The sequence below is a fragment of the Bombina bombina genome, chromosome 7, assembly GCF_027579735.1.
Source record: "Bombina bombina isolate aBomBom1 chromosome 7, aBomBom1.pri, whole genome shotgun sequence".
In the NCBI taxonomy this organism is placed as follows: domain Eukaryota; kingdom Metazoa; phylum Chordata; class Amphibia; order Anura; family Bombinatoridae; genus Bombina; species Bombina bombina.
Window position 1 is genome coordinate 395,429,283 of NC_069505.1, and position 27,931 is coordinate 395,457,213.

General features: G+C 38.2%; 1 protein-coding gene across 2 annotated transcripts; it reads right to left on the reverse strand.

The window, feature by feature from the left end:
• Positions 1-118: 118 nt before the first annotated feature.
• On the reverse strand, positions 119-27,931 carry GMPPB (GDP-mannose pyrophosphorylase B). 2 transcript variants are annotated; one of them, XM_053721139.1, is made up of 10 exons: positions 27,755-27,926; positions 21,899-22,033; positions 20,261-20,341; positions 9,857-9,905; positions 9,423-9,565; positions 8,409-8,567; positions 7,209-7,287; positions 6,881-7,008; positions 3,897-4,079; positions 119-2,412 (listed from the first exon to the last, which is right to left on the reverse strand). In XM_053721139.1, exons 2-10 carry the CDS (start codon positions 22,025-22,027, stop codon positions 2,281-2,283), a joined length of 1,083 nt encoding a protein of 360 aa, XP_053577114.1. In that variant the 5' UTR covers positions 22,028-22,033; positions 27,755-27,926; the 3' UTR covers positions 119-2,280. The 2 variants fall into 2 exon arrangements, with proteins under 2 accessions (XP_053577114.1, XP_053577115.1); XM_053721140.1 differs by lacking the exon at positions 20,261-20,341 and having other exon boundaries at positions 27,755-27,931.

Consider the following 27,931-nt stretch of genomic DNA (forward strand, 5'->3'; position numbering starts at 1 on the left):
CACAAATAATGAGATTGGTTAACAGATCTACTGGATCACAGGTTGAATGGATCCATTGTGCCATCTTATGACATGAAATGGGGACATAAATATAAGAAATGAGAGATCACACAGGAGGTTAAGAAATTCATTGGTTTATATTAAAAGGTCTATTTAGAAATATCATATACATTAAAGCAACATTGTACTTGTAGCATTTTCTTTGATGCATATAGAAGAGCAGCATTTAATCATTTTAGTATATATAATTTTTGTAGTCTGTTAAAAGGACATAAAAAATCAAAACAAAAACGTGCATTTTTATGTGGAATAGAGGGGTCGAAAAATTTTTTAGGAGACAATGGTATATAGACATATAGAGAATAACCCCAAAAGTTAGGAGCCAGTGGTAAAATTCTAGGAGCCAGTGTCTACAGGAGTTTGTCAAGCCCTGGAATAGAATCATTTTTGGAACATACTTTTAACCCCAGAGGTTAAATTGTAAAATGTCTCTTGAATAAAAGTGGTTACCTTTTCACTTGGTTTAACATAGAAATGTAGTAATAAAAAAGGTGCATTGCTCATAATAATGTCTTACATTAATAAAAACAGCTTTGCAGGCTGGGGAAGGCTAGGGGTTGGGTTTGAAAAAAATCTGAAAGCCAGTTAACAATCAATGTGCTGCTGCTTTGCATCTCAACTGCATATTTTACTGTACATTTCAAACAGCAGTTTGCTGTGGATGCACTGTGTTAAGGAAAACTTACACAGCGCAGCCAGAGCAAAGCTCTGTTTCAAGAGAACAGTCTGATGTGGAGCAGCACTGCAAAGTGTCCTGTTCTTTCTGCAGACATGCTGCATTTTATGCAATGACATCTCAGATCACTGCATGTTCTGCCATGGGGCTTTTAACAAACACAAGCTGTCACTGTTTTCAGTGGTATATGTAGATATGCTTCACATGCACTGTGCTTGCTCAGGGAGCCAGCAGCGGCGTGCATCTTCCCCAAACAGCAAGAGCCTTGTGTATGTGGTTGCATTAGGCATACCTAGCATATGACCCTATATGGCTTATACAAATGTAATGCTTCTATTCAAAATTAAAATACACTCCTGCATATTAAATGCTGTTTACGGTTAAATTTGCAGCAGGAAATGCGTGTTTATGTGCGTTATACAGGTGAATTTAAGGGACATAAAAATGCAATAGTAAGAGGCTCTAATAATAAATACTGCAAGTATATACATATGCTACCCCTGACTGGCTCGCCATTTCACTGCAGAGCATGGAATAGTACAATTCTCTAGCACATGAGAGCATTTTACTATTGCACTTATGTCTGTTTAATGGGACATGAAACCCAAAACATTTCTTTCATGGATCAGCATACAATTTTAAACTATTTCCTTCTATTATTTAATTTTCTTCGTTCTCTTGGTATCCTTTGTTGAAAAGGATTCCTAGGTAGGCTCAGGAGCTGGAATCTAGTTGCTGATGGGTATCTGCTCATTTATGCTTCTTGCCATTGGTTTACAGATGTGTTCAGCTAGCTCCCAATAGTACATTGCTGCTACTTCAATAAAGGATACTAAGAGAATGATGCAAAATTGCTAATAGAAGTAAATTGGAAAGTTTTTTTAAAAATTGTATGCTGTACCTAAATCATGAGAAACATTTTGGGTTTAATGTCCCTTTAATCACTGGCTAATAGGAACAATTCACAGTCTCATGGGAAATGCCTCCAAAAAACTGATGAGAAAATCATTATTCAGAATACAAACAGCGTATTAAAGTCTAATACAGTGTGAAATACCTTCTTTTATATAGAAGAAAGAAAATGTGAGTACAACGGCCTTTTAAGGTTCACTGTGGCTTGGGAAGCAGCATAGATTAAGCTTCATCTATTTCATGTTTAATACAAATCCGGCATCTCCTGAAGCGGTTTTAAGAATCTCAGATTTGTACAATAAAAACAAAGTATAAACCAGTAACATTTCTGGTGTTGGGAGGATCTGCAAACCAACACTCGTAATGCGCCATATTTCTCAGTTCTTGTAGAGAGCCATAAAAATGAGAATGGTTCATATCCAAGTCCCACCCAGGAGAGAGGGCACAGCACGTGCAGGGCCTGGACTCATTGGTGCCGGTTGTGCACGGGAGGTATTTAAGCAGTTCCTATGCTTCAGATGGTGTCCCCAGGTAACCACAGTCATTTTAGTGCTTTTATAATCTCGTAAACAGTAGAGAACCACAACCGCCCGTCCCACCGCTAAAGACAAAGTCCTCTCAAACCATCAGCGCTACATGATAATCCGAGGCTCTGGCACAGATTCTGCAATGCACTTGTGAGGCAGGACATTGGCCCCGTTCAGATAAAGCTCATCATTAACGATCACATCCTCCCCCAGCACCGTCACATTTTCCATACGAACCTGGAAAACAAAGAGGGACAAGTATAGTGACAGCTGAAAGGGAACTCTGGGCTATGAAAAAGTAGTGTAGGAATGTGGCCCAAATTGTACCTACTGTTGCTCAACACTGGACCTATAGCTCCATATAACAAGTGAAGGGAGAGGAGAGAGCGAAATGAATACACCGGATATGGCACAGAAATGGGTAAGACCTAAGTGTGGTCAGTGAACTTTGCTCATTGTCTGGAACCAGGAGGTGCAGGTATAACAGTATCTATATGCAGAGAGCGTAAGGTGCACAAGGTATTATAGGAGCAAGCATGAGCTTACACAAAATAATGAGATTTAAAGGGAGAAATATAGTTTGGGAGGTATGGAGCAGGTATATAATGGTTAAAGGGACAGTCTACACCAGAATTGTTATCGTTTTAAAAGATAGATAATCCCTTTATTACCCATTCCCTAGTTTTGCACAACCAACACAGTTATATTTATATATTGTTTACCTCTGTGATTATCTTGTATCTAAGCCTCTGCAGACTGCCCCTTTATTAGTTCTTTTGACAGACTTGCAGTTTAGCCAATCAGTGATGGCTCCCAGGTAACTTCACGTGCACGAGCACAGTGTTATCTATATGAGAAACATGAACTAACACCCTCTAGTGGTGAAAAACCTGTTAAACTGCATTCTTAAGAGGCGGCATTCAAGGTCTAAGAAATTAGCATATGAACCTCCTAAGCTAAGCTTTCAACTAAGAATACCAAGAGAACAAAGAAAAATTGGTGATAAAAGTAAATTGGAAAATTGTTTAAAATTACATGCCCTATCTGAATCATGAAAGTTTTTTTGGGACTAGACTGTCCCTTTAAACTAAACCATATAATAGCACCCTACACTATTCCATACAGCCCGTCCCTTTAAGGCCTTTATACAAGAAAAGGCACTCCTTAAAAAGAATAAAAAGGAAGTCAGGCTCTTCAAAACTACACAACTTTATTTAAACTGGCTCAAAAAAAAAAAAAAAAAAAACCAATCGGCTCCAAGAAAAACACTGGGATGGTCTGGTCAGGTATATATACCAAAAATGTTTCTCTCATGGTTATCAGAGCATGTGATTTTAAACATCTTTCTAATTTACTTCAATTATCAAATTGTCTTTGTTCTATTGCTATCTGTTGTTGAAAAGCAGGGACATGGGCTTAGGAGCCGGCCCATTTCTGGAGCACTAGATAGCACTATTTCCAGTCAGATAGTGCTCCAGATAGCTACCTAGGTATCTCCAACACAGAGTATCATGTGAACAAAGCAAATTTGATAATAATTGGAACCTTTTTATAAAATGTTATGTTCTGTCTGCCTCACAAAAGAAAATGTCTGAAATAGGTTTCATATCTCTTTATTTTATCCAACCATTTTTTATGCAGACAATTGATGGTTTAAGTCTTCAGTAGATAAAACCGTCAATCTGAGGGTATATTAGTATACAGTGAGCTCAGATACTCACCCACTGACCAACAGACGAGCTCCAGCCTACAATCGAAGACTCGAGCCATGAGTGTGAGCGCAGCCGTGAGCTCTTCATCACTGTACACCGTTTTATACGAACCCCGTCCTCCACCGTCACTCCAGGGCCTATAGTCACATTAGGACCAATGCTACAGTTCTCACCAATCTTGGCTGTGGGATCCTAAAAAGGGAGATACAATCTTAAGGCAAGAAAGCTACAGTCAATGTCAGACAATTTAAAAAAAAAAAAAATTAAATTTAAGTTTACATTTATAATGTCACTTTTAAAATGATGGTAAACCCTAGCGTTTGTGATACACTAGGATTTACCATTGGAACAAATAAAGGGGACTTTCAATCATGAAGTATAAAATATTTCATGCTGAAAGTCCCTTTATTTGAAGCGTTCGCCACACTGAGCTGCTCAGACAGCCCACGGCAGAATGCTGTTTTGCTGAGGTGATGTTTTCAACTCTTAGCAAATAGCCATGCGCCCCAACTGGTGCCTAGCCGGATAGTCCGCACGGCTATTTGCCAAGAGGTGGAAACGTCACCTCTCAGCAAAACAGCATTCTGCTGTGAGCAGCTCAGTGCTGCAGACAAATAGAAAAACTTTCAGCATGAAGTATTTTATATTTCATGACTGAAAGTCCCCTTTATTTGTTCTACTGGTAAATTCTAGCATTTTACAAACACTAGGATTTACCACCCCTTTAAGTACAAATATTTGGCCTCCCATTAATGCGACTGCCATTTTACTAGGTTTCCCAACTCCGTTCATTACATATTTAGGGGCCAGACAGAGGAGCTATTAAACAACTAAAGGGAGCCATGGGAGATTAGATGTATGTGGCTACACATTTTTGCCTTTTGTCATTGGCTCACCAGATGTGCTCAGCTAGCTCCCAGTAGTGTATTGCTGCTCTTTCAACAAAGGATACCAATAGAATGAAGCAAGTTTAATAGAACTAGATTGGAAAGCGATTTAAAATCGTGAAAGAAAAATTGGATTGGGTAAACCTAGGTCTATACTTTTTTTATTTTGTAATCCTACTGGATAATCCCTACTCTCGATCTCTCCATTGTATTTGCACACCCAACCAGTGTTCCCTTCAATTCCAGTTTTGTGAGCGGCCCAGCAGTGAAGCAGTTAATTAGAGCAATTAGCAAACACTACACAATGCAGACTGCAAGGTGTGGTTCCCTTATTAACTATTTCACTGCTGGGTCGCACACAAAACTGGCCTTGGAGGGAAAACTGGTTGGGTGTGTAAAAAAAAAAAATTACTTAGTGCACCACGATTTCAAAAGTTGAGTAACCTGCCCTATAGGCTCCTTCCCTAGCAAATTACAGACATAAGAAAATGAATATAACTTTGAGAATCAGACCACAGGATGTTTCTATTAAACTATTTTAAAATGCCTCAATTATTTTTGCAAACATAACCAGACAATAGCCATTTTTGTATACAAATGTTATCATCCTAAAGTTCCACTTTCAATTAGACACTGCAGATGTCTTTATATAACAGGTGGGGGTTTTCTCTGCGTTGATTTAGAAGATAGAGAGCCGTGCATTGGGCAGCGTTCGGCTTTTTTCTGAGCCAGTTTTTTTTTCTTCTTATTTAAGTGCAACTCAATAAGATCCGTGCAAATGCAGATCTTAGTGTGTTGCACCTTCACAAGAAGAAATTCTGCACCGAAAAGCGTCCGCCGCCTTCTGCATTTGGCAGCTGACAAAACTGCCCAATGCACGGGCCTAACAGTTCTGCTTTATTTTTCTCTCTCACCCTCATGACATCTGGATGCTTTCCACTCATCATCTCAGGACAGTTTCACAACAGCATTTTTACTATCACCACCGCCCCTATTAAAGGGACAGTCTAAACCAGACTTGTTATTGTTTATAAAGATAGATAATGCCTTTACTACCCATTCCCCAGCTTTGCACAACCAACATTGTTATATTAATATACTTTATAACATTTAAATCTGTTTCTAAGCCACTACAGACAGCCTCTTATGCTCTTTGCTTTATTTGCAACACAGCACTAATTGGCTAAAATGCAAGTCAATAGATAATAAATAAGTCATGTGATCAGGGGGCAGTCTACAGAGGCTTAGATACAAGATAATCAGAGGTAAAAAGTGTATTTATATAACTGTGTTAGTTATGCAAAACTGGGGGATGGGTAATAGAGGCATTAGACTGTCATTTTTAAAAGCAGAGCTCAAAATTAGTGTATTGCACCCAAACGGAAGTCTGGTAATAAAGCAATAAGATATGGACGCAGTGCGAGCCAAGTGGCATTAGGAAGCAGCTGGGTTGGGACAGTGTAATATTATAACATTTTCTGTCATTTATAAATATTACTTAAATTAAGCAATTCATTTGTGCTGCCAATCTCTTAAGAAATGAATGGTAATTTGTGCAACACACATTAAAAATATTAAATTATTAGTGAATTTTAGCTTTATGTCGGCTTAAATTTTAATTGGGTGGCATCAAAATTAGCCAGGTGTTTTTTTTTGTTTGTTTTTTTTAAATCGTGAAAGTAAAATTACCTCAATTTCTAGGATTTATTTTCAAAAACGCTATTTATTTTTTTAAACGCCATTTGCACAAATATTGAGCTGCGGATTTTCCCTGCATTTATTTTTCAATATGCATGAAAATATAACACTGATTAAATGAGCATTGCTTGGAAAATACACAGCATTTCTTTATTAATAAAGCCCTAAATGACATCAGGTACAGCAACACTACGGTTTGTAAGAGACTAACAAAATGTATTTGTGATACACAGTTACCAAGTAGCGCTGCTTCAACCCCAGGGGTGACATTGCTACATCTCTGGCAGCTAACATGTTAAGGGTTCTAAATAGTAAAACAAATAAAATGGCAGGAGAGGCTCAAGTGCCCCCTAGTGGTGCAGTTTGAGAAATGCATGATCATGATATAACCAGCATTGTGCCACTCACCACAAGCACATTTCCAATAAAGCCAGGGCCGGCGTGCAACCTCTCTGGGTTCTTCTGCCTCACAGACTGTAGGTACAGGCACATACCCGTCAGGAAGTCCTTCGGCTGACCAATGTCCATCCAGAAACCTGTAACACGCACCCAAAATACACCTGCGGTCACTTGTCATGACAAAGCCCCCCTAATATATTTAATCCAGCTCTCCTCATGACATTTTTATAACTAGGGCAAACTTCAGCAGCACAGACCCATACAACGGTCACGCCTAGAGACCAACTGCTTTGCAGGTAGTTTAACATTTTCGCTCCAGACAGCGTCACATACTGACCTTGCAGCTCCATAGCAAACAGCTGCCCCTCCTGAGCCATGACTGGGAAAATCTCCTTCTCTATAGAAGTCGGCCGCAGCTGGGGAGAGAGTAAAAACACATCACTTGCAATGAGAGACTGGCACGCTCTTACAAGCACACAGCAAGATTAAAAGCAAAAAGGGAAGAGTTTGTTACAGCATTTGACAAAATGGTTTATGCCCAGGACCACATCAAGGGCTCTTCTTCCCTGGGTCCCAAACCTACAGCCACACCCAGGCTTGTCTGGGGTTAATTGCCTGAGCCCCTAAAAGCAGGGTCATAGGATGTGTACCCAGTTCTGGTTTTTCAAGAATATATTTTTTATATTCAAGAATATTAAAGATGTGAATAATATTTTTCTGCATGAAGGACTGATAGAGGAACATTAAAAACTAAATACATTTCATGCACCCCCCCCCCCTCTAATTATGGGAGCTGCCATTTTGGAACCTGAGTTACACTGCAGGTATCTGAAGGAGAGTTACTGCACATGTGCAAACAGGTCAGCATTGGAACTAGAGGGAGGCAAGGAATAACCTCAATACTATTCTTATAAAATGCATTTAGTGATTAACTGAAATGTAAACTGGAAGTGCATGTTTGTAAATAACATCCCTAGGGACAGATTACTCACTGATAAGAGCACACCGCCTACATTTACACAACAACAACGAAGAAAAGAAAATGACTTTTGTGTCCATTCAAACTTGTAATGAAGAATAAGATTAAAATATTCTGTCCGTCATAACTTTAGTAAAATAAATAAATAAAAAAAAAAAAGGGGAAGGATACAACCAGGATATGAAATAGCCGCCTGCACACTGGATAAACAATTTTTAAGAAGTTTCTAATTTACTTAGTTCATGTGGTGTTCTTTGTTGAAGTACATACCTAGGTATGTGGCGTGTTTGGAGCAGTTTGTGAAAATGCTGTTGCCATCTGGTGTTTTGCAAATGTATTACATTGTTATAAGCTTTCTTATAAAACTGCTCACATATAGTGTTAGCCACATGCACGCTCCTGAGACCACCTAACGTGGGTAACAAGACAGCCAAGTAAATTTAATAGAAACCCTGGCATTTTTATTTTATTTATTTTTAATTTTACACTATCTGAAAATGTGGGGATTTATGGCCCTGTAAAGTTCTATCAGGGAAAGGGATAAGGGGTATACAGTACCTGAATGCGGTCCAACACAGAGGGGCAGAAGATGTAAAGTCCAGAGTTGATTTTGTTGGATACAAAGACTTGAGGTTTCTCAACAAAGCGCTGGATTAGTCCAGAGTCGGCCTCATATACAACCACCCCATACTTTGAGGGTTCCTCCACCTTTGTTACCTGTAAAGAGGCAGCACATAGAGTCACCCAACCGTTTTCTTCCTGCCCCGCTGAACCCACCCCCTTGCTCACCTTAAAGGGACAGTACATTCAAAATGAAACAAACAAACAGTCAGTACATTTTCCAAATGATTTGGTCTTACTGCGATTCACTGTGTATATTGGAGAGCAGGCTGCACAGTCCAAATAGGTAGAGTGAGCTATAGAGACGGACTGTTGCATTCTGATTGACAGTACCGCACTACAGCCGTAAGAATAAGAAAACAAAAGAAAACAGAAACGCGCCAGCTTTGTTGGGGGTTAGGTAGGAAAGCCCTCAAAGAGTGAGTTTAAAAAGGTATTTTTAATAGCCACATCAGTGAAAATCAATGTTTAAAAGAAAAAGTTTAAAACACGCAAATCATTTTGAACATTTGCTGTCCCTTCAAATGCATTGGACAGAGCATGGAGAAAAAAAAAACAAAAAACCTTTCCATTTTTGTTAAATTATCAGTTTTGCTTAGTTCTCTTGGTATCCCTTTGTTAAAGTGTAATCCTAGGTGAGCTCAGGAGTGTGCACTTCTTTAGCCATTGGCAGCAATGTTATACATAGTTGCAAACACTGTTGCCATAGATTGTTAAAGACACGTGCACACTCCTAAGCTCCCATCAGCCTTCCTAGTTTACTCTTCAACAAAGGATACCTAAGGAACAAAGCAAATTTGATAACAAAAGTAAATTGGAAAGTTGTGTAAAATTTCATGCTCTATCAGAATCATGAGCATTTCATTTTGACAGTCCCTTTAAATTACACGATAATCCATATTTACAGTGAAACTCCAGAAAAGGAGATTAGCAAAAAGGGACCCAACTCACCACAATCGTGCCCTCCTTCCCGTGGTGTGTGTGGAACCGGACCATATCCTCAAAGGGGAAATCACAGATGACGTCGCTGTTGAGGACGAAGAAAGGATCAGAGTTTTCCGTCAGCAGTTCCCGAGCCAGGGCAAGTGGGCCAGCTGCAGGCAGATGTCACATTAGGACTATTTTATAAACAAGATCTTATACTTAAAGCAGACAACATTGTGCTAAACCTGAAGATGCATTAAAAGGAAGATTCTACTACAGAAACTATATATGTCAGGTCGGCATTATTGCCCTCATAGTTAAACACATAGGTAAAGTCATACGTGGGATGCATGAATTTTTACCCTACATTGTGCAACGTGCTCAAGGGAGGTTTGAAAGTTTAATATAACAGTTTCACAACTGAAATCTTATCTATTAGAGACACAAATTCCCTTCCTTACCTGTACCCAAAGGCTCCTTTTCATGTGACATTGAGATGCGAATTCCCAGCTGTCAGAAAGAAAAAAAAAAATCCCAGAGTCAACAACAACTCTTGAATCAATTCACAACATAGCTCTATACATGCCTTCTCATTACTAAATTCCTTTACTGTATGTACAGTTTGAATTGTTGTCCAATCAGAGCTCTCCCCATATGGCACTTTTGTTCTAGCTAGAACACTGATTGGACAACAATTTAAACAGTTAGCTCACAGAAAAATTTACTTTCGAAGTGGGGGGAGGAGCACAGGGTATTTGAATGTCAGATCTTTATTAAAAAGTAAGTTATAGCACAAACTTCATTACAACTGATAAATCAAACTCCATCTAAAATATCACTAACATTCCAGATCTATTTTTAAAAAGGGGAGAGTTTACCAGAACTAACTACAATCTGTGTAGCAGCCAATGGTGGGTGGAGTCTGGTTACTAAAAATTATATGCAGCAAACAAGATGTTAATGTTTTCAAAACATTTTCAAACCCATCCAGTATGTTAGTTTATTGCAAGACTAAATCTTACAAATACAAGCGCTGTCCCTTTATGATAACCTAGAAGGTACATCTGACCAAGAATTGTCTAACGGACCCTGTTTCACTGGATTCTGCCATCCTGAAGAATTGATTATTTGTTTTTATTATTGAGGTATTAAAAACAATTACAGAGCGGATGAAATTGTGCCATGGTATACAAAATCAGAAATAAAATAAAAAAAAAAAAAAAGGAAGAGTGCAAATACATTTTCATAACTTCATAAGAGTGATAAATAGGCAAATCTAATAGAAACCTCCCTTTTTATGATAATATATAGCGCCTAATGTAGGAGTAGGCCACTTTTGGACCTTCTTGTAGTTTAGTGTTTTTTATTGGGAGGCAAGGGAGTTTGGTCGTCTATAGCCACTTTTGGGCTTGGGAATATGGAAACAAGATTTTACATAGTGATGAAAACAGTCAGTTTGGCGTCACTTATAATATGCAGAGACAACATTAGAACAATATATGTAAACATGAACTAGAACCACCTAATACTAATTAAATCAGTAATAACTAAAGAATGGCTGTCCACTTCCGTCAGCACTGGGCAATAAGGTAAAGAAGACCATGAAACCACAGTGTAGAGTAACGGCTAGCTCTGGACTAAAGAGACTAGGAAACTAGTGTGTCCCTCTAATTGATGGGGATAAGGAATACATGTAGAGGTCAGACCATTTTGGCCCTTTATACCTTGCTGGTGGCCCATGCATCTTAGTGATGCACATACAACCTATACAGTGTGGAAGGTTTAATAGATCCTACTCGGTAGTTTCCATCCAACCAACCTATGGAGTGAACAAATTAATAGGAGATGTCTACATTATTAAGTCAAGATTGCCTTGTCCCTCCGGCCACAAGAGACTCAGCAAAACCTTTCCCTGTCTGCTTAGTGCTTATAGTGCCCATACCGTAGTAGGAACCTGTACTTACTTTGGGGTATTAATAGGGTTCACACATATAGGTAACATTGTCTAGTTAGTACGATATATAAGGGCACAGAGTGAGAACTAGGAGAAGCTACTGGTATTTTCCTATCTCTATGAAGAGTCCTGCATGGGGTCTAAGGTATGTTATATAGAAGGGCATTAGTGTAATGAGATAGTGAGATACTCATTTTCTAACCGTGCTGTAGTATAGACAGAAAATTGGGTACAATAATCCCATTCAGAGGGTCTCGCCTGGCATTGACTATATCTTATGGCGCTATAGTGTATCACGCCTGTTGTACATATGTCAAAGGGTAACAAATGCAGATATAGATACATTTTTCGCTCCCCTAGAGCTGATGTGAAGTATAGTACCTTCAAGCGGATATTATACTCCACCCTAGGAATAAAAAAACCATAAAACTTACAGACCTATAATCCATATATAGTAATTTATAATAGTAACACAGAGTAATACTAAAGAATTAGATTTATACATGCAAAATATTAGAGTCCATATGTCTACACTGCTAAATTATCAATACAGATTACGTAGAGACCTCCCCCCGCTGACAAACTTTACTGCATATATTCTGAAATCTGCAGGAAGCCTACAGTTACAGCATATTAATATACGTGCATAAACAGATATCTTGGTACATATGCGGTAAATAGGTGTCTATATGATTGTTACCCTAAAGATGGACACACAGTTCAGGAGTTTAAACATAACATAATTTGTGGGAACCCGACAAAGAACGTCAGACTGAGGTGCCTTCATGTACAGGAATATTAATGAACTCCCATGCGATAAAGTGACAGTGCCAGCTCCCAGTTTCTCCTGAACACCTAATTTTGTAGGGAGTCTCCCAGTATGCTTAACCTATGCCAGACTGCCAAGCTGGAGAGTTTACAAATGGAGATGTTGGCATATTTTGTATTTGGTAAAAGAATGTCCACCGTTCCACAGTCTTGCAGCATAGTGAAAATAAACCGACTGTTGGTTGCAGCTTACCGCTGACATCTAGACTCATAGCATTCAAGATTAGAGACAGCAAGTAAGCTAAGAACTCAGGTCCAAGGGTGTAATGACTGAATCGATTTCACCCGTCTCAAGTACACATCTGACACTCCCGGGAAGTAAACGACTCAGATCAGGGACAGGGTTCAGAGAGTTTCCTTGCTTCAGTTCACTAATATGCGCCGCATTCTTAGAGACATTTTCTACCCTTCCCAGCCTGGATGTCACGGTCAGTATGAGCAGCTGCAGTGGGCCTTTGCAGTCGGCCGTTGTAAGAGTAGTGATTACCGATATAGGAGCCGTCAGATTCTCTGGTCCCAATAGCAGAGGGAACACTGGATGCGGACAGATAATACTCCGGGGGCGCCCTCCTGGGGTCTAACAAGTCACATTTACCAGATCCTTCAAAGACTCTTGGTCCAAGTCTACAGATATCTCCACCTTCAGCTCGTCATGAAGAGCCCCAGAGGATACCGAATTCTCAGCAAGGTTGCTGTGTGCTCTAACAGGTACAGTCGGGTATGCAAGCTGTATAGCAGAGTACGTATGTTGTATGGCATATGCCGGTAATGAAACCACAGGTCCACCACAATCTTGTAAGGCTCTGTCATGGGACCAAGAGCGTTCATGATCAGTATTCAGCCGAGTAAGGAGTGTGTCCTGCAGCGTACTGCAAATCTGGGGTTGTAGCCAATCCCTGGTAGTCAGACGTAGGCTGGCCGGGAAAAGTAAAGAAGTCAACTGATTCTCCAATTCCAGGCAATGCTTGTTGATCAGTTGTAGTATAGTTTCTTCCCATTTGTTTATTTCTTCCATTGTAGGGATAGAGCCTCCATCCGATGTGGTCTGTGTCACCTCTCTTAACACTGTGGCGTGTCTAAGGAAATTGCTTAAGGTCCAGATCAGCGCAAATTAGGTGGAACTTTATAAGACTCTTGCAAAAGTGGAGATTGTTATCCTATTACAGGATATCGGTGTACGGGAGGTTATTGTGCGGCAGCCCCAGACTTCATAATCCACGTTTCCCTTGCTCAACGCTGTGTAGTTGCAAAATGGCTTCTAGATCTGTGAGAAAGTCTGCAGTGTAGCCGACTCAAAGAGCATATGCAAAATACAGTCAAATCATCCGCTCTATCAAACCTCAAGAACGTAGGCCTGCTTATGAGTTTTAAATATTGTCAGTGTGTTGTAGGTAACTTGCAAAAAAAAAATCTATACAAACTTCACCAAGATGCGTCTTGCCACCGAGTGTAGGCTTCGCTCCCCCTCGAATTGTATAATTTAACATAAATGTACTTAATGATAAATTTGTGCAATACAATTTTTTTTTTTTTTTTTAAATGGTCATAGGGAGAACACTGTACTTTGTCATTTGCAAAGAACCAGCAAGCTTACTTTTCATCTAAGGGTTTTTGTGCGCTAATATGTACATTTGTTCTTTATGGTAAATCTCAAACAGAACTCTTATCTCTAGTTTTATTTTTCTTATGATTTACATTTGCCATAATCCAAGAAAGTGCAATCAATCCCAAAATTGCGTAGCTTAAAAGGAAGAAAAAAAGAAGGAAGGAAAAACAAACAAACAAAGACCACTTCCTAACCTCTAGCTGTGCCACTGACCAATAAACTACTGACACATCAGCCAATAATCTAACCAATGGCAGTTGTTAGATCTGTCCTATACCAGCCATAGCATTTCATGAAAACATTTTAAAGACAGTCTGTGCATGAAATAAAATGATTTTCTTTTATAAATACGCAAGATAGTTATTCATTGCAAATATGGGACCCTTTCAAAATAGAAATGTCATATTCCTTTAAAAGGGACATAAAGGATGTAAATGAATGACGCTAGAACATTATAAAATAAAAAAAAAAAAAAAAAAAGGCGGAATACACTTTTTAAAAAGTACCTTTCATCAAATCTGTATATAACAGCCGCCTGCTCCATGTAACAGCCGCCTGCTCCATGTAACAGCCGCCTGCTCCATCCCTGTGCAACGCAGGAGCATGCAGCAGTAAGCAACATGAACACACTTCTTGCCTCCACGCAGGTGCACAATTCTTAAAGGGACATGAAACCCACATTCTTTTTCTTTCATGATTCAGAGCGAGCGTACAATTATAAACATCTTTCCAATGACGTCTATTATCAAATTTGCTTCATTTTCTTAGTATCCTTTGTTGAAGCTGAACACATCTGGTGAGGCAGTAACAAGAGGCATACTGTCTATGTGCAGCCACCAATCAGCAAAAAGCTCCCAATAGTGCATTGTTGCTCCTGAGCCTACCTAGGTATGCTTTTTAGCAAATGAAACCATGAGAATGAAGCAAATTATATAATTGTAATAAATTGGAAACATTTTCATTTTTAATCTGAAACAAAACTTTAATTTTGACTTTACGGTCCCTTTAAAAGACCACTCCATGCAGTAGAATTGCATAATTAACAAGTGTATCATAAAAAGGCAACGCAATAACACCTATTCTAAATTTGACAAAAGCAGTAGATTTTTTTTAATCTATTATCCTGGCCCACTGTATCATGTGACAGCCGTCAGTCAATCACAAACTAGTATACGTCTACCCTGTAAGCGCTTGTGCACATGCTCAGTAGAATCCTTTTCCCCCAGAAAGTGTGTATATAAAACAACTGTGCAATATCGTATAAGTGCTGTTCTAGCGGAATCATAAAAGTTTATTTTGTAAAGGGACAGTCAACACCAGAATTTTTAAAGATAGATAATCTTATTACACATTCCCCACTTTTGCACAGCCACCACGGTTATATTAATGCACTTTTAACCTCTGTGATTACCTTTATCTAAGCATCTTCTGACAGCCCCTTGATCACATGACATTTTATTTATTATCTATTGACTTGCATTTTAGCCAATTAGTGCAGTGTCTGCCACAGGTGTGATCACAATATCATCTATATGGCTCACATTAACTAGCAGTCTCCTGTTGTGAAAAGCAAACAAAAAAGCATGCGATAATAGGCGGCCTTCAAGGGCTTAGAAATCATCATATGAGCTTTCAACTAAGAATACCAAGAGAACAAAGCAAAATTGATAAAAGTGAAATTGGAAAGTTGTTTAAAATTACATGCCCTATTTAAATCATGAAAGTTTTTCTGTCCCTTTAAATCACAGTACACAGAGATGTGTTAGAAGCCAATTTGTTAAGGAACAGACTGCAAAACATGCTTTTAACGATATATTTTTATATTGACTTTTACATCCCTATAAAAACAAAATTACATCAGCACCTAAACAGGGACTCTGAAGGTTTTTAGTAGCAATGAAGATGAAGATAAAATAATCAACAGTATAAAGTTAAAGGGACACTGAACCCACATTTTTTTCTCTTTCATGATTCAGATAGAGCAGCAATTTTAAGCAACTTTTAATTCACTCCTACTATCAATTTCTTTGTTCTCTTGGTATCTTTATTTGAAAAAAGCAGCAATGTAAGCTTACGAGCCGGCCCATCTTTGGTTCAGCACCTAGGTTGTTCTTGCGGATTGGTGGCTAAATGGTATTCAGCAATCACCAAGCGCTAACCAGGGTTCTGAACCAAAAATGGGCCAGCTCGTAAGCTTACATTCCTGCTTTTTCAAATAAAGATAGCAAGAAAACGAAGAAAATGGATAAAAAGGAGTAAATGAAAAAGTTACTTAAAATTAATGCTCTATCTGAATCATGAAAGAAACAAACAATTTGGGTTCAGTTTCCCTTTAAGCAAGCGCCAGAGAAGGGGGTTTAAACAAAAACAAAGGAAAAATAAGAGATGAGGTTATACAGGCAGAGTATAAGGAAGAGTGAAAATGTGAGACAGGCAGAAGGGCAAGCAATTTATTTGTGCTTTGCATAGCAGAAAAAGTTATAATATTGCAAAGTATTACTGTGCCCCCACTCGGCTACTTCATAATGCCGCCCAGTAGATAATACAGTAACAGCCTCACAACTATCCTTATCTGTACACTTGGTCATACGTCACAGCAACCAGCCTCTTATCTGAAGACTCAACAATGTCACTTGTACTCACGCCCTGATCTGTTTGTATTATTGTGCGTTACTGTTTACTCAGGCCCTGATCTGTTTGTATTATTGTGCGTTACTGTTTACTCAGGCCCTGATCTGTTTGTATTATTGTGCGTTACTATTTACTCAGGCCCTGATCTGTTTGTATTATTGTGCGTTACCATTTACTCGCGCCCTGATCCGTTTGTATTATTATTATTGTGCGTTACCATTTACTCCCGCCCTGATCCGTTTGTATTATTATTGTGCGTTACTATTTACTCCCGCCCTGATCCGTTTGTATTATTATTGTGCGTTACCATTTACTCCCGCCCTGATCCGTTTGTATTATTATTGTGCGTTACTATTTACTCCCGCCCTGATCCGTTTGTATTATTATTATTGTGCGTTACCGTTTACTCAGGCCCTGATCTGTTTGTATTATTGTGCGTTACCATTTACTCGCGCCCTGATCCGTTTGTATTATTATTGTGCGTTACTATTTACTCCCGCCCTGATCCGTTTGTATTATTATTGTGCGTTACTATTTACTCCCGCCCTGATCTGTTTGTATTATTGTGCGTTACTATTTACTCACGCCCTGATCTGTTTGTATTATTATTGTGCGTTACTGTTTACTCACGCCCTGATCGGTTTGTATTATTGTGCGTTACTATTTACTCACGCCCTGATCTGTTTGTATTATTATTGTGCGTTACTGTTTACTCACGCCCTGATCGGTTTGTATTATTGTGCGTTACTATTTACTCACGCCCTGATCTGTTTGTATTATTATTGTGCGTTACTATTTACTCACGCCCTGATCGGTTTGTATTATTGTGCGTTACTGTTTACTCGCGCCCTGATCTGCTTGTATTATTATTGTGCGTTACTATTTACTCACGCCCTGATCTGTTTGTATTATTGTGCGTTACTATTTACTCACGCCCTGATCTGTTTGTATTATTATTGTGCGTTACTGTTTACTCACGCCCTGATCGGTTTGTATTATTGTGCGTTACTATTTACTCACGCCCTGATCTGTTTGTATTATTATTGTGCGTTACTATTTACTCACGCCCTGATCGGTTTGTATTATTGTGCGTTACTGTTTACTCGCGCCCTGATCTGCTTGTATTATTATTGTGCGTTACTATTTACTCACGCCCTGATCTGTTTGTATTATTGTGCGTTACTATTTACTCGCGCCCTGATCCGTTTGTATTATTGTGCGTTACCATTTACTCGCGCCCTGATCCGTTTGTATTATTGTGCGTTACTATTTACTCACGCCCTGATCCGTTTGTATTATTATTGTGCGTTACCATTTACTCGCGCCCTGATCGGTTTGTATTATTATTGTGCGTTACTATTTACTCGCGCCCTGATCTGTTTGTATTATTATTATTGTGCGTTACTATATACTCCCGCCCTGATCTGTTTGTATTATTATTGTGCGTTACTATATACTCCCGCCCTGATCTGTTTGTATTATTATTGTGCGTTACTATTTACTCACGCCCTGATCTGTTTGTATTATTATTGTGCGTTACTATATACTCCCGCCCTGATCTGTTTGTATTATTATTGTGCGTTACTATTTACTCCCGCCCTGATCTGTTTGTATTATTATTGTGCGTTACTATTTACTCACGCCCTGATCTGTTTGTATTATTATTGTGCGTTACTATATACTCCCGCCCTGATCTGTTTGTATTATTATTGTGCGTTACTATTTACTCCCGCCCTGATCCGTTTGTATTATTATTGTGCGTTACTATTTACTCGCGCCCTGATCCGTTTGTATTATTATTGTGCGTTACTATTTACTCGCGCCCTGATCCGTTTGTATTATTATTGTGCGTTACTATTTACTCGCGCCCTGATCCGTTTGTATTATTATTGTGCGTTACTATTTACTCGCGCCCTGATCTGTTTGTATTATTATTGTGCGTTACCATTTACTCGCGCCCTGATCGGTTTGTATTATTATTGTGCGTTACTATTTACTCGCGCCCTGATCGGTTTGTATTATTATTGTGCGTTACCATTTACTCGCGCCCTGATCGGTTTGTATTATTATTGTGCGTTACCATTTACTCGCGCCCTGATCGGTTTGTATTATTATTGTGCGTTACTATTTACTTGCGCCCTGATCTGCTTGTATTATTATTGTGCGTTATTATATACATCCTCCATTTAGTTAAAGTGATATTAGTTTTTTTTTTACATACATATTATTCTCCGGCTAATCTTTGCTTTGAGTACATTATTTGTCTGGAGAATGATAAATCTCCCTTCTGATGTTTATAGCAGGGAATCTGTCCACTCAAGATTGCATCAAGCATGCAGCATCCGCCTGTATTTATCTGTGCAACTCTGCCCCCTTGCTCTCACACAACTAATCACATGAGAGCAGGGCTTGTCAATCAACCTGGTCAGATCAGCCCAGAGTGATTTTAAACGTACCACCTCTGATGTTAATCCACTCACAAATAGATCTGCACGGCAAGGGCCATTCACTGTGTCATAAATCTCCCCATACATTTCTTTTTATTTACTGTTTAATGTTCTTTTGAATGGCATTTAACAACAAAAAAAAAAACTTGCAATGTCCTTTCACTATTCATGTTGCCCGATTTTCCATTTATTTATCTCTAAGAGGCGATATTTTTCCCACCACCCCAGAGAAGCTAAAGTGAATATTGCAGAGTCCATGCTACATAGTGACTGTTTGAATACTGCAGGGGATTTCTTTACATCTGTCTGTGATTGGCCAAATAAAAAGAAATAAGCAATTTAGAGTAATTTCAAGGGGAGTGTTCCTGGACTGCAACACAATGAAAATAACGCGTTTTACATACTTTCAAAATCTTTATTTTGAACGTACATCAGAACTTAATTGCTGATACCGATAAGAAAACTCAGACTTTTTTTATTTTAAACCATAAAGCAATATAACAGAAATATTTGCATGGAAAATATGTCATTTATTTTGAAACTAGCAGGAAATTTTAGGTTTGTACATAACTGGCTGCTTAGACGGACATAAAACTAAAAGTAGTTTTATTTATCAAAGGAAAAATCAGAAAATAATTTGATAAATTTGCCTTTGACATGCGACAAAACATTTAATATGCTTTTAGGTAATAAGATTCACAGATTCTCTATACTTAAAGGGACACAATGTAATTTCTTCTTATATCAGTTGATTGGTATTAAATGCACTGGAAATTGTTCCTTTCAGTTATTTATGCAAGTATTGGCCTTTGTTTAGAGATAGAGAAGATAAGCCAGTCTGCTCTTCATGCAGGCTCAGCCCATCATGTTCTTGAAAACAATAGGTGGTGGTTTCAATGAGCAAAACCAGATATTTCAAATATAAAACCCAAACATAAATGAACCATTTTCCACACATTTAATACTCTCCAGCTGGTGTAACAAGTCACTGGAAACCTATCTTACAGTACATTGTCCCTTTAATGTTTTCATATTTGTAACAAACTTAAAAAAACAAAAATTACCTGAAACACTTTGTCAAGTACTTGCTCAACATGCATCTCTTATGTAATGGTTTAAAGCAGTAAATGTTTTATATTGTGCAAATAGTGAGTTGCCCGGCTATCAAACGTCAACCAAATCCTAATGCTAATACCGGAGTACACCCAGCATGTTGGGGCTGACATTGCGCTGTAATGAGGAGCTATTTGTGGGCTTCCGTCCCTTTCCTGCTATATTGGACCAGAATCTGAGATTAACCCTTTTTACACCATCAGGAGGAGGGTAGGAAACCAGTAAAGAAAATATCTGAAACGCTCAGTAAGGTGTTGTCTATGGCTCAGCTTATTCACCTACTCACCCTCTTCTCCTGTTCCTTCATCTCCTTCTCCAACATATCGGACATATAGCTGACTGCGAGAATGACATGATTAACCCCGGCCTGCACAGAGAGGTACAGAGTAAACATTAGAATAGCTGACTGCGAGAATGACATGATTAACCCCGGCCTGCACAGAGTAAACATTAGAATAGACGGGAACCGTGTGCCGCCATAAAGAATAGTATAAAGTATGCAAGAGGCGCTCTACTGCTGGCTGACAGACAGATAAGCATAGAGATAGACAAATATACTGTATGTTGTTTGAAATGTTAATCATACAATCAATGTAAACAAAGAAAATATAGCATTTATAGCTTTTATAGTCAGCCCACTTATTAAAGGGATATGAAACTCAATTTTTTTTAATTTCACAATTCAGATAGAGCAGAAGTTTTAAGCAACTTTCTAATTTACTCCTATCATCAACTGCTTAGTTCTCTTTACTTGAAAAGCAGGAATGTAAGCTTAGGAGCCAGCCCATTCTTGGGTCAGCACAGGGGTAGAACTTGCTGATTGCTGGGTAAATGTAGCCAATCAGCAAGCACTATCCAGGGTGCTGACCCAAAAATGGGCTGGCTCCTTAGCTTACATGCCTGCTTTTTTCAAATAAAGATTCCAAGAGAACGAAGAAAAAAATGAGTACATTTATAAAGTTGCTTAAAATCACATGCTCTATCTGAATCGTAAAAGAAAACAAATTGCGTTTCATATCCCTTTAACTCTAAAACAAAACAAAAATACATTAAAGGGTCCTGTTACCCTCCTTTGAAAAGGTGTGGGGTCTCTTTCCCATTAGGGGTCTCACAGATGTAAAGAGTTAAGTTTGCAGTGAAAGTGAGACGGTTGCTAGGCCCTACCCTACTTATTACTCAACTCTATCAGGAGTTAAAACAAACATTCACCACATACCATCTAAAGGGTCATGTGATTCTCCTTTTAAAAGGAAGTGATGTAATGGGTGTATGAATTTATTTCTGAGTGAGACAAACACTTTCACTCTAAACGTGGAAACCATGTTCACAATAGTCATGTGATGGATCAAATGGTCTAGTGACCAATCAGAGGACAGAGAAGATTCTCATCTTTCCAATAAGGTGTCTGCTGGTTAAAGGGACATTATACACTAGATTTTTCTTTGCATAAATGTTTTGTAGAGGATCCATTTATATAGCCCACCTGGGAGTGTTTTTGTAACAATGTATTTTTTTTCTAATAACATTGTGCAAATTTTCAGACGCCTAACCAAGCCCCAAAGTATCAGATGTACACTTAAGTTAACAGATTCCTGCTTGCGCCTGTTTGTGTAATGGGGCATTTCATATGCAGGAGAGGGTCTGCGCTTCCTGCTTTCTCAGCCCCTTTCAGTAGGTGTCCCAGCCTAATCTCATCAACAGTGCTAAATTGGGAGCTTTTATGCAAGTTTTAAAAAGGTTTTATACTGGATTTTTAGATCAGTATCTGAGCATATTCTTCTTTACAGTAGTGTCTATCACATGCAGTTGTATGAAAATTTGTGTACACCGTCCCTTTATTGCCTATTCCCAGGATCAGATTCTATCAATAGTCTCAAGCCAGGGACAGACATTTGTTCCCTCTTGCCCCACTTTAACCTCTCACCTTCACTAAGGCTTCTACTTGATGCAGGAGGATAGGCTTATTGCAGAAATCCACTAGTGGTTTGGGAACACTGAGTGTGAGTGGACGTAGTCTGGTACCATAACCGCCGACCAGGATTAAAGCCTTCATGTTTATCTGGACAGGAAAATTAGACAAATTTAGTTTCTCAATCACTGTGATACCAGGTCATGAAAGGAAAGAATATTCTAAACATATAAGTAGTGGTTGACAGAACGAATGCTAACTCCATATAATGTTGTGCCAAATATTTCATAATAAATAATAATCTATATATCTAGTGTTTACAGAAAATGTTGCCAGAGGGGAAGGCATTAAAGGGACACTGAACCCAATTTTTTTCTTTCGTGATTCAGATAGAGCATGCAATTTTAAGCAACTTTCTAATTTATTCCTATTATCAAATTTTCTTCATTCTCTTGCTATCTTTATTTGAAATGCAAGAATGTAAGTTTAGATGCCGGCCCATTTTTGGTGAACAACCTGGGTTGTCCTTGCTGATTGGTGGATAAATTCTTCCACCAATAAAAAAGTGCTATCCAGAGTTCTGAAACAAAACAAAAAAAATCTTAGATACCTTCTTTTTCAAATAAAAATAGCAAGAGAACGAAGAAAAATTGATAATATGAGTAAATTGCAAAGTTGCTGCTCTATCTGAATAAGAAAAGAAAAAAATTGGGTTCAGTGTCCCTTTAAGTAGCAGCCTGATGAAAGCAGTGTAAAATTATAACTTTTTTTTGTTATTTATAAAATGTTACTTATGCCATCCTAAGCACTAATTAACATACAGATTTAATGATAATTTATAAAACAAAAACATAATTTTTTTTTTGCTAATTTTAGATTAATAGTGGCTTAAATATTAGCCAGGTCCACAGTACAATCAGCCAAGTGGTGTGCCCATTAAATAGGTCTTTGGGAGAACACGGAGAGAGATTGAGAGAGCCCTCCACTAATATTGGCACCCTTGGTAAATGTGAGCAAAGAGGACTGTGAAACATGGTCTTTATTGTTTAACATTTTGATAAAAATAAAACAAATAATACACAACAATACTCTGCTCTCATGGATATCAAACAATTGTGAACACAACAGGTTTATAAAAAAAAATATTTGTTAAATAAGTGTTAAAAAAGCCTCTTCTATCATCCAAAAACAAACTCAAGGGTCTTCAGTTTGCCAGACATTACTGGAACTTCAAATGGGATCGGGTTCTATGGTCAGATGAAACCAAAATAGAGCCTTTTGGCAATAAACACCAGGAGGTGGGGTTGGAGCACACAGAGGTAGCCATATGGAAAAGTACCTCATGCCCACGGTTAAATATGGTGGTGTGGTGGCTCTTTAATGTTTTGGGACTGCTTTTCTGCCAGAGAACCTGGACATTTTATTAGGATACATGGGATCATGGACTCTATCAAATATCAACAGATATTAAATGAACACCTGTTGCCTCTTCCAGAAAGCTTAAAATGGGCAGTGGTTGGATCTTCCAGCAGGACAATGATCCAAAACATACATCAAAATCAACACAAAAAATGGTTTACTGACCACAAAATATCAAGGTCTTGCCATGGCCATCCCAGTCCCCTGACTTGAACCCAATAGAAAACCTGTGGAGTGAAGAGGAGAGTCTACCAGCATCGACCTAGAAATTTGAAGGATCTGGAGAGATTCTGTATGGAGGAATGGTCTCAGATCCCTGGCCATGTATTCCCCAACCTCATCAGGCATTATAGAAGACTCAGAGCTATTATCTTGGCAAAGGGAGGTAGCACAAAGTATTGACTAAAAGGGTGCCAATAAGTGTGCCACACACATATTTAAAGGGACATGAAACGCAAAAAAAAAATTATTTCATGATTCAGACAGAGCATTTGTTATCAAACAGCTTTCCAAGTTGCTTCTAGTATCTAAATTGCTTCATTCTCTTGGTATCCTAAGTTGAAAAGCATATCTAGGTAGGTTTGGGAGCAGCAAAGCATTACTGGGAGTTAGTTGCCGATTGGTGGCTGCACAAAAATGCCTCTTTTCATTGGTTCACCAGATGTCTTCAGATAGCTCCCATAAGTGCACAACTGCTCCTTTAAAAAAAGGATACCAAGAGAATGAAGCAAATTAGACAAAAGAAGTAAATTGGAAAGTTGTTTAAAATCACGTGCTCTATTTGAATCATGAAAAATAAGAAAAAGAAAAAATGTTGGGTTTCATGTCCCTTTAACAAAAATGTATTTATTTTTCAGATAAACCGTTTTGTTTGCATTTGTTGATATCCATGAGAGCAGAGTATTTTTGTGTATTTTTTTAACAAAAGATCATTAGGTTAAACAATAAAGACAATTTTTCACAGCCGCCTTTGCTCATATTTACCAAGGGTGTCAATATAACTGGAGGGCACTGTAGATAGATAGATATTCCTTTTATCCTTTCAGTAATTCTTGAAAACTGATAAAATGCCACTTTTATCTCAGAGAGTTTAGGATCCAATAAACTGTACTCAACAGCAATGACAGGGAAATATACCAGAAAAGACTGAAGTTTACAAATTGTAATTAATAAAAATTTTGAGATTTTGTTTATCAAAATGTGCTTCTTTCTCTTGATATCCTTTGTTGAAGGAGAGCAATGATCTACTGGGAGCTAGGTGAGACAGTGACAAGCAGCAGTGCATTATTGCCAAGCCTACCTATGTATGCTTTTCAACAATGAATACAAAGAGAACAAAAGGGATAATAGAAGTAAATAGGAAAGTTGTTTAAAATGGAATGTTCTATCTGAATCATGAAAGTTTCATTTTGACTTTAATGTCCCTTTAATGTCATTGCTCCCAAGCAAATCTATGCACACAGAATCAACTATGTTTAAAGAATATTAGATTGTTTGGAGTGAAATAAATCTGCACAAGGACCTAAGTGTGAGAAGGGAGGGGCAAGCAGTAATAATGAAATATAAAAATGTTATTGTTTTAGTTAAAGGGGCATTAAACCCATTTTTTTCTTTCATGATTCAGATAGAGAATACCATTTTAAACAACTTTCTAATTCACATCTGTTATCTAATTTGCTTCATTCTCTTGATAATCTTTCCTGAAAAGCATATCTAGATAGGCTCAGTAGCTTCTGGTAGATGGCTGCACATAGATGACTCATGTGATTGGTATTTCTTTAAAAGGATATCTAAAGATTGCAGCAAATTAGGTAATAGAAGTAAATTGGAATGTTGTTTAAAATTGTATTCTCTATCTGAATCTTAAAAGAACATTTTTTGGGTTTAATGTTCCTTTAAATAAAGCTAAATTGTGATTATGAAGTTAATTATTATTTTTCTCCTTCCAATAAAGTTGATCAAATGTGAAGCTATTAAACTGGAAATAATTCACCTACCAATAATTTGATTCATTTCAATGATTTATGTATTTCTAATAGTATATAACTAAATCAGTATTTTCGGATATAACTGAAAAAAAATCAAACTAAATTATTATTATTATTATTCTAAATATGAAACCTTTTTTTGTAGAAAGCCAAGAGTTAAATAAAGTTTTACTGCAGGGGATTTAAATCAAATCCACCCTGGTTTACAATATCAGGATATCCTACAACACACATGAAATCTGATGCAGACCAACGTCTCCTCATGTAATAATAGTAAGGTGGGTCTGTGGCACACAGAACTGCTCAGACAGGTTGCTCTAAATTCTCTATCACATCAATTAGATGTTTTTTCTATATGTCTCTTCCTGGTTGTTGCAAGATGTCCATCAAGATCCTAGTAAATGTGAACAGCAACTCACTCACTCAGATCAACCTCCCTATATTATCTGTCTGGTCTGGAGTAACCATGGGACACAGCTCTGCCCCAACACAGCACAGAGAAGTTGCCGAGCTCTGTGTCTATACTGTTAACCTGCTACCAGATTCTAATCACAAACACACACAATTCTAGGGAAGTTATGCCCCTCCCAAAACCTTCATAAACCCTGTTCACTCAATTACTATTTAACAGGAATGCAAAGTGCTCTTTGACTGTACCATAGAGGGGTGTGTACATCCTGGTCACAGCCAACTGACATACAATTTAAGGTTTGGACGATCTTTATGCAAATGAATGTGACAGGTTCTAGCTTTTCCAGTAAACTGAGAATCCTAAACTGCACGTCTTTCGCTTTCATAAACATCGGCAGGGCGGGACTCGTAAATGTCAGAAATGCCAACACTGTACTTACTATGTGACTCTTGGTAACTCAGTGTGTACATTGATATCAGGTGAAACTACTATAATCAAACATATATGCATACCCACACATTCATGCAGTTTATGAGACAAAAGCTCAGCAAACCCCTACAGTCAATTATTCCAATATTTACCAACAAACTGGCTACTTGGTATTTCATATTAATATTCAAACATTTATATTGTTCAGTACATTTTTTTTAATATATCAGAAGCCTGATTTTGGAGAAGCTCTAGGAAGGAAATAACAGGACCTTACACTCTATCATGCTATACCCAATAAAATTATATATATTATTATTATTATTTTTAAATTGTGTTTATACAATATTAAAATGTCACTGGATCAAGAAGGTAAGCACTGCATCTCTGAAAAACAAAAAGTTAACCCTATCCCAATTCCCCCAGCCAAACCTTTATTAACCCCTTGACTGCCAGAAAGGGCGGTAATAAGTAGTGGGAAATAACATTATCTGCAAACCAAGATGTTAGAAAATTAGTAACTTGTGTGGGTTACGCCATTTCAGTATCATCAGAAAGCTCAGGTGACCTTATAAACACACTCTAATGACTTGCACTGATTAAGTGACACAATTAGGACAGGACACCTTGTCATTGGAGGGTGTGAATGTTACAATGTTGTTGCCAGCTTTGTATATACACCCCCCGCCCCTGCACATTTTATAGTAAAATAATATTAATCATATAATTTAGAGAGTAAAGATTCATTTTTCCCCTCAACATAGTTCACATTTGGGGATTTTACCCCATTAGAAATATCACGGCTACTATACTATCCCACATAGGACGTCATCTGCTGCAATGTCACCAGGGCATCAATAGTGGCAGTGCCATGGTGGGATGCAACATTAAAAGGTACAGTTTACCCCAAAAATCATGGACTCTTGCCACCTATATGAAAGAAATAGTAGTATCCTTACCTATACCAAAAGTTCCTATACCTAGGTATAGGCTATTGAATAACTATGTAAACACATACAGCACAAGAAATTACCCTCACAGTGGGAGGTGGAAGAGATAATGCTCTAACATTTTTAATTGTTCTTTCTAATTACTGAACAGAGACAAGAAAGGGAAGCATTTAATGATAAGATTACAAGCGTAGCCTATATTGATGGGCTGTGGCTTCAAAGAGCAAAGCCAGCTATTTCCTTTGCAAAAAGAAGCATAAATGAGCAATTTCTCATACATTTTATACACTGCAGCTGGTATATCAAGTCATGGGGAACACATTCAGGGAAACTGTCCCTTTAATGGTGATTGGTGACCTGATTCTTGACAGTAAGATGTGACAAATGTCACTTCCACCAGCAACTTTACAGACATGAGATTGGGGTTTAAGCATCTTGGGGCTTCATATTACCAACCACCCCCGTTGAGTCACTTTCAGAAGAGTTCTTATAGATAAAATACAAATATATTGTGAAACATTATTGATTACTTTACATAGGTTTAGTAGGAAGATAAGATTTAACCTTAATATTATTCCTATAAAATATAAATCTAAACCGAATAAAAAATGAAACTCTCCGCAGTGACAATTGTTTGCCGGAACAATATCACATTCCGCGGTCCCACACTCACCGTTCCGCGCTCCTGCTTCCAGACTCTCCCTACACCTCATCACCATTCAAACCGGCGGCGTCACCCAAAACACTGTAGGGGGGTGGAGCCATACGCAGAGGCGGGGCATCACGAGCATTTCCCTTTCTACGGCAGGCGACATGATTATATCCAGCTCATTAGGTGGCATATCATTCC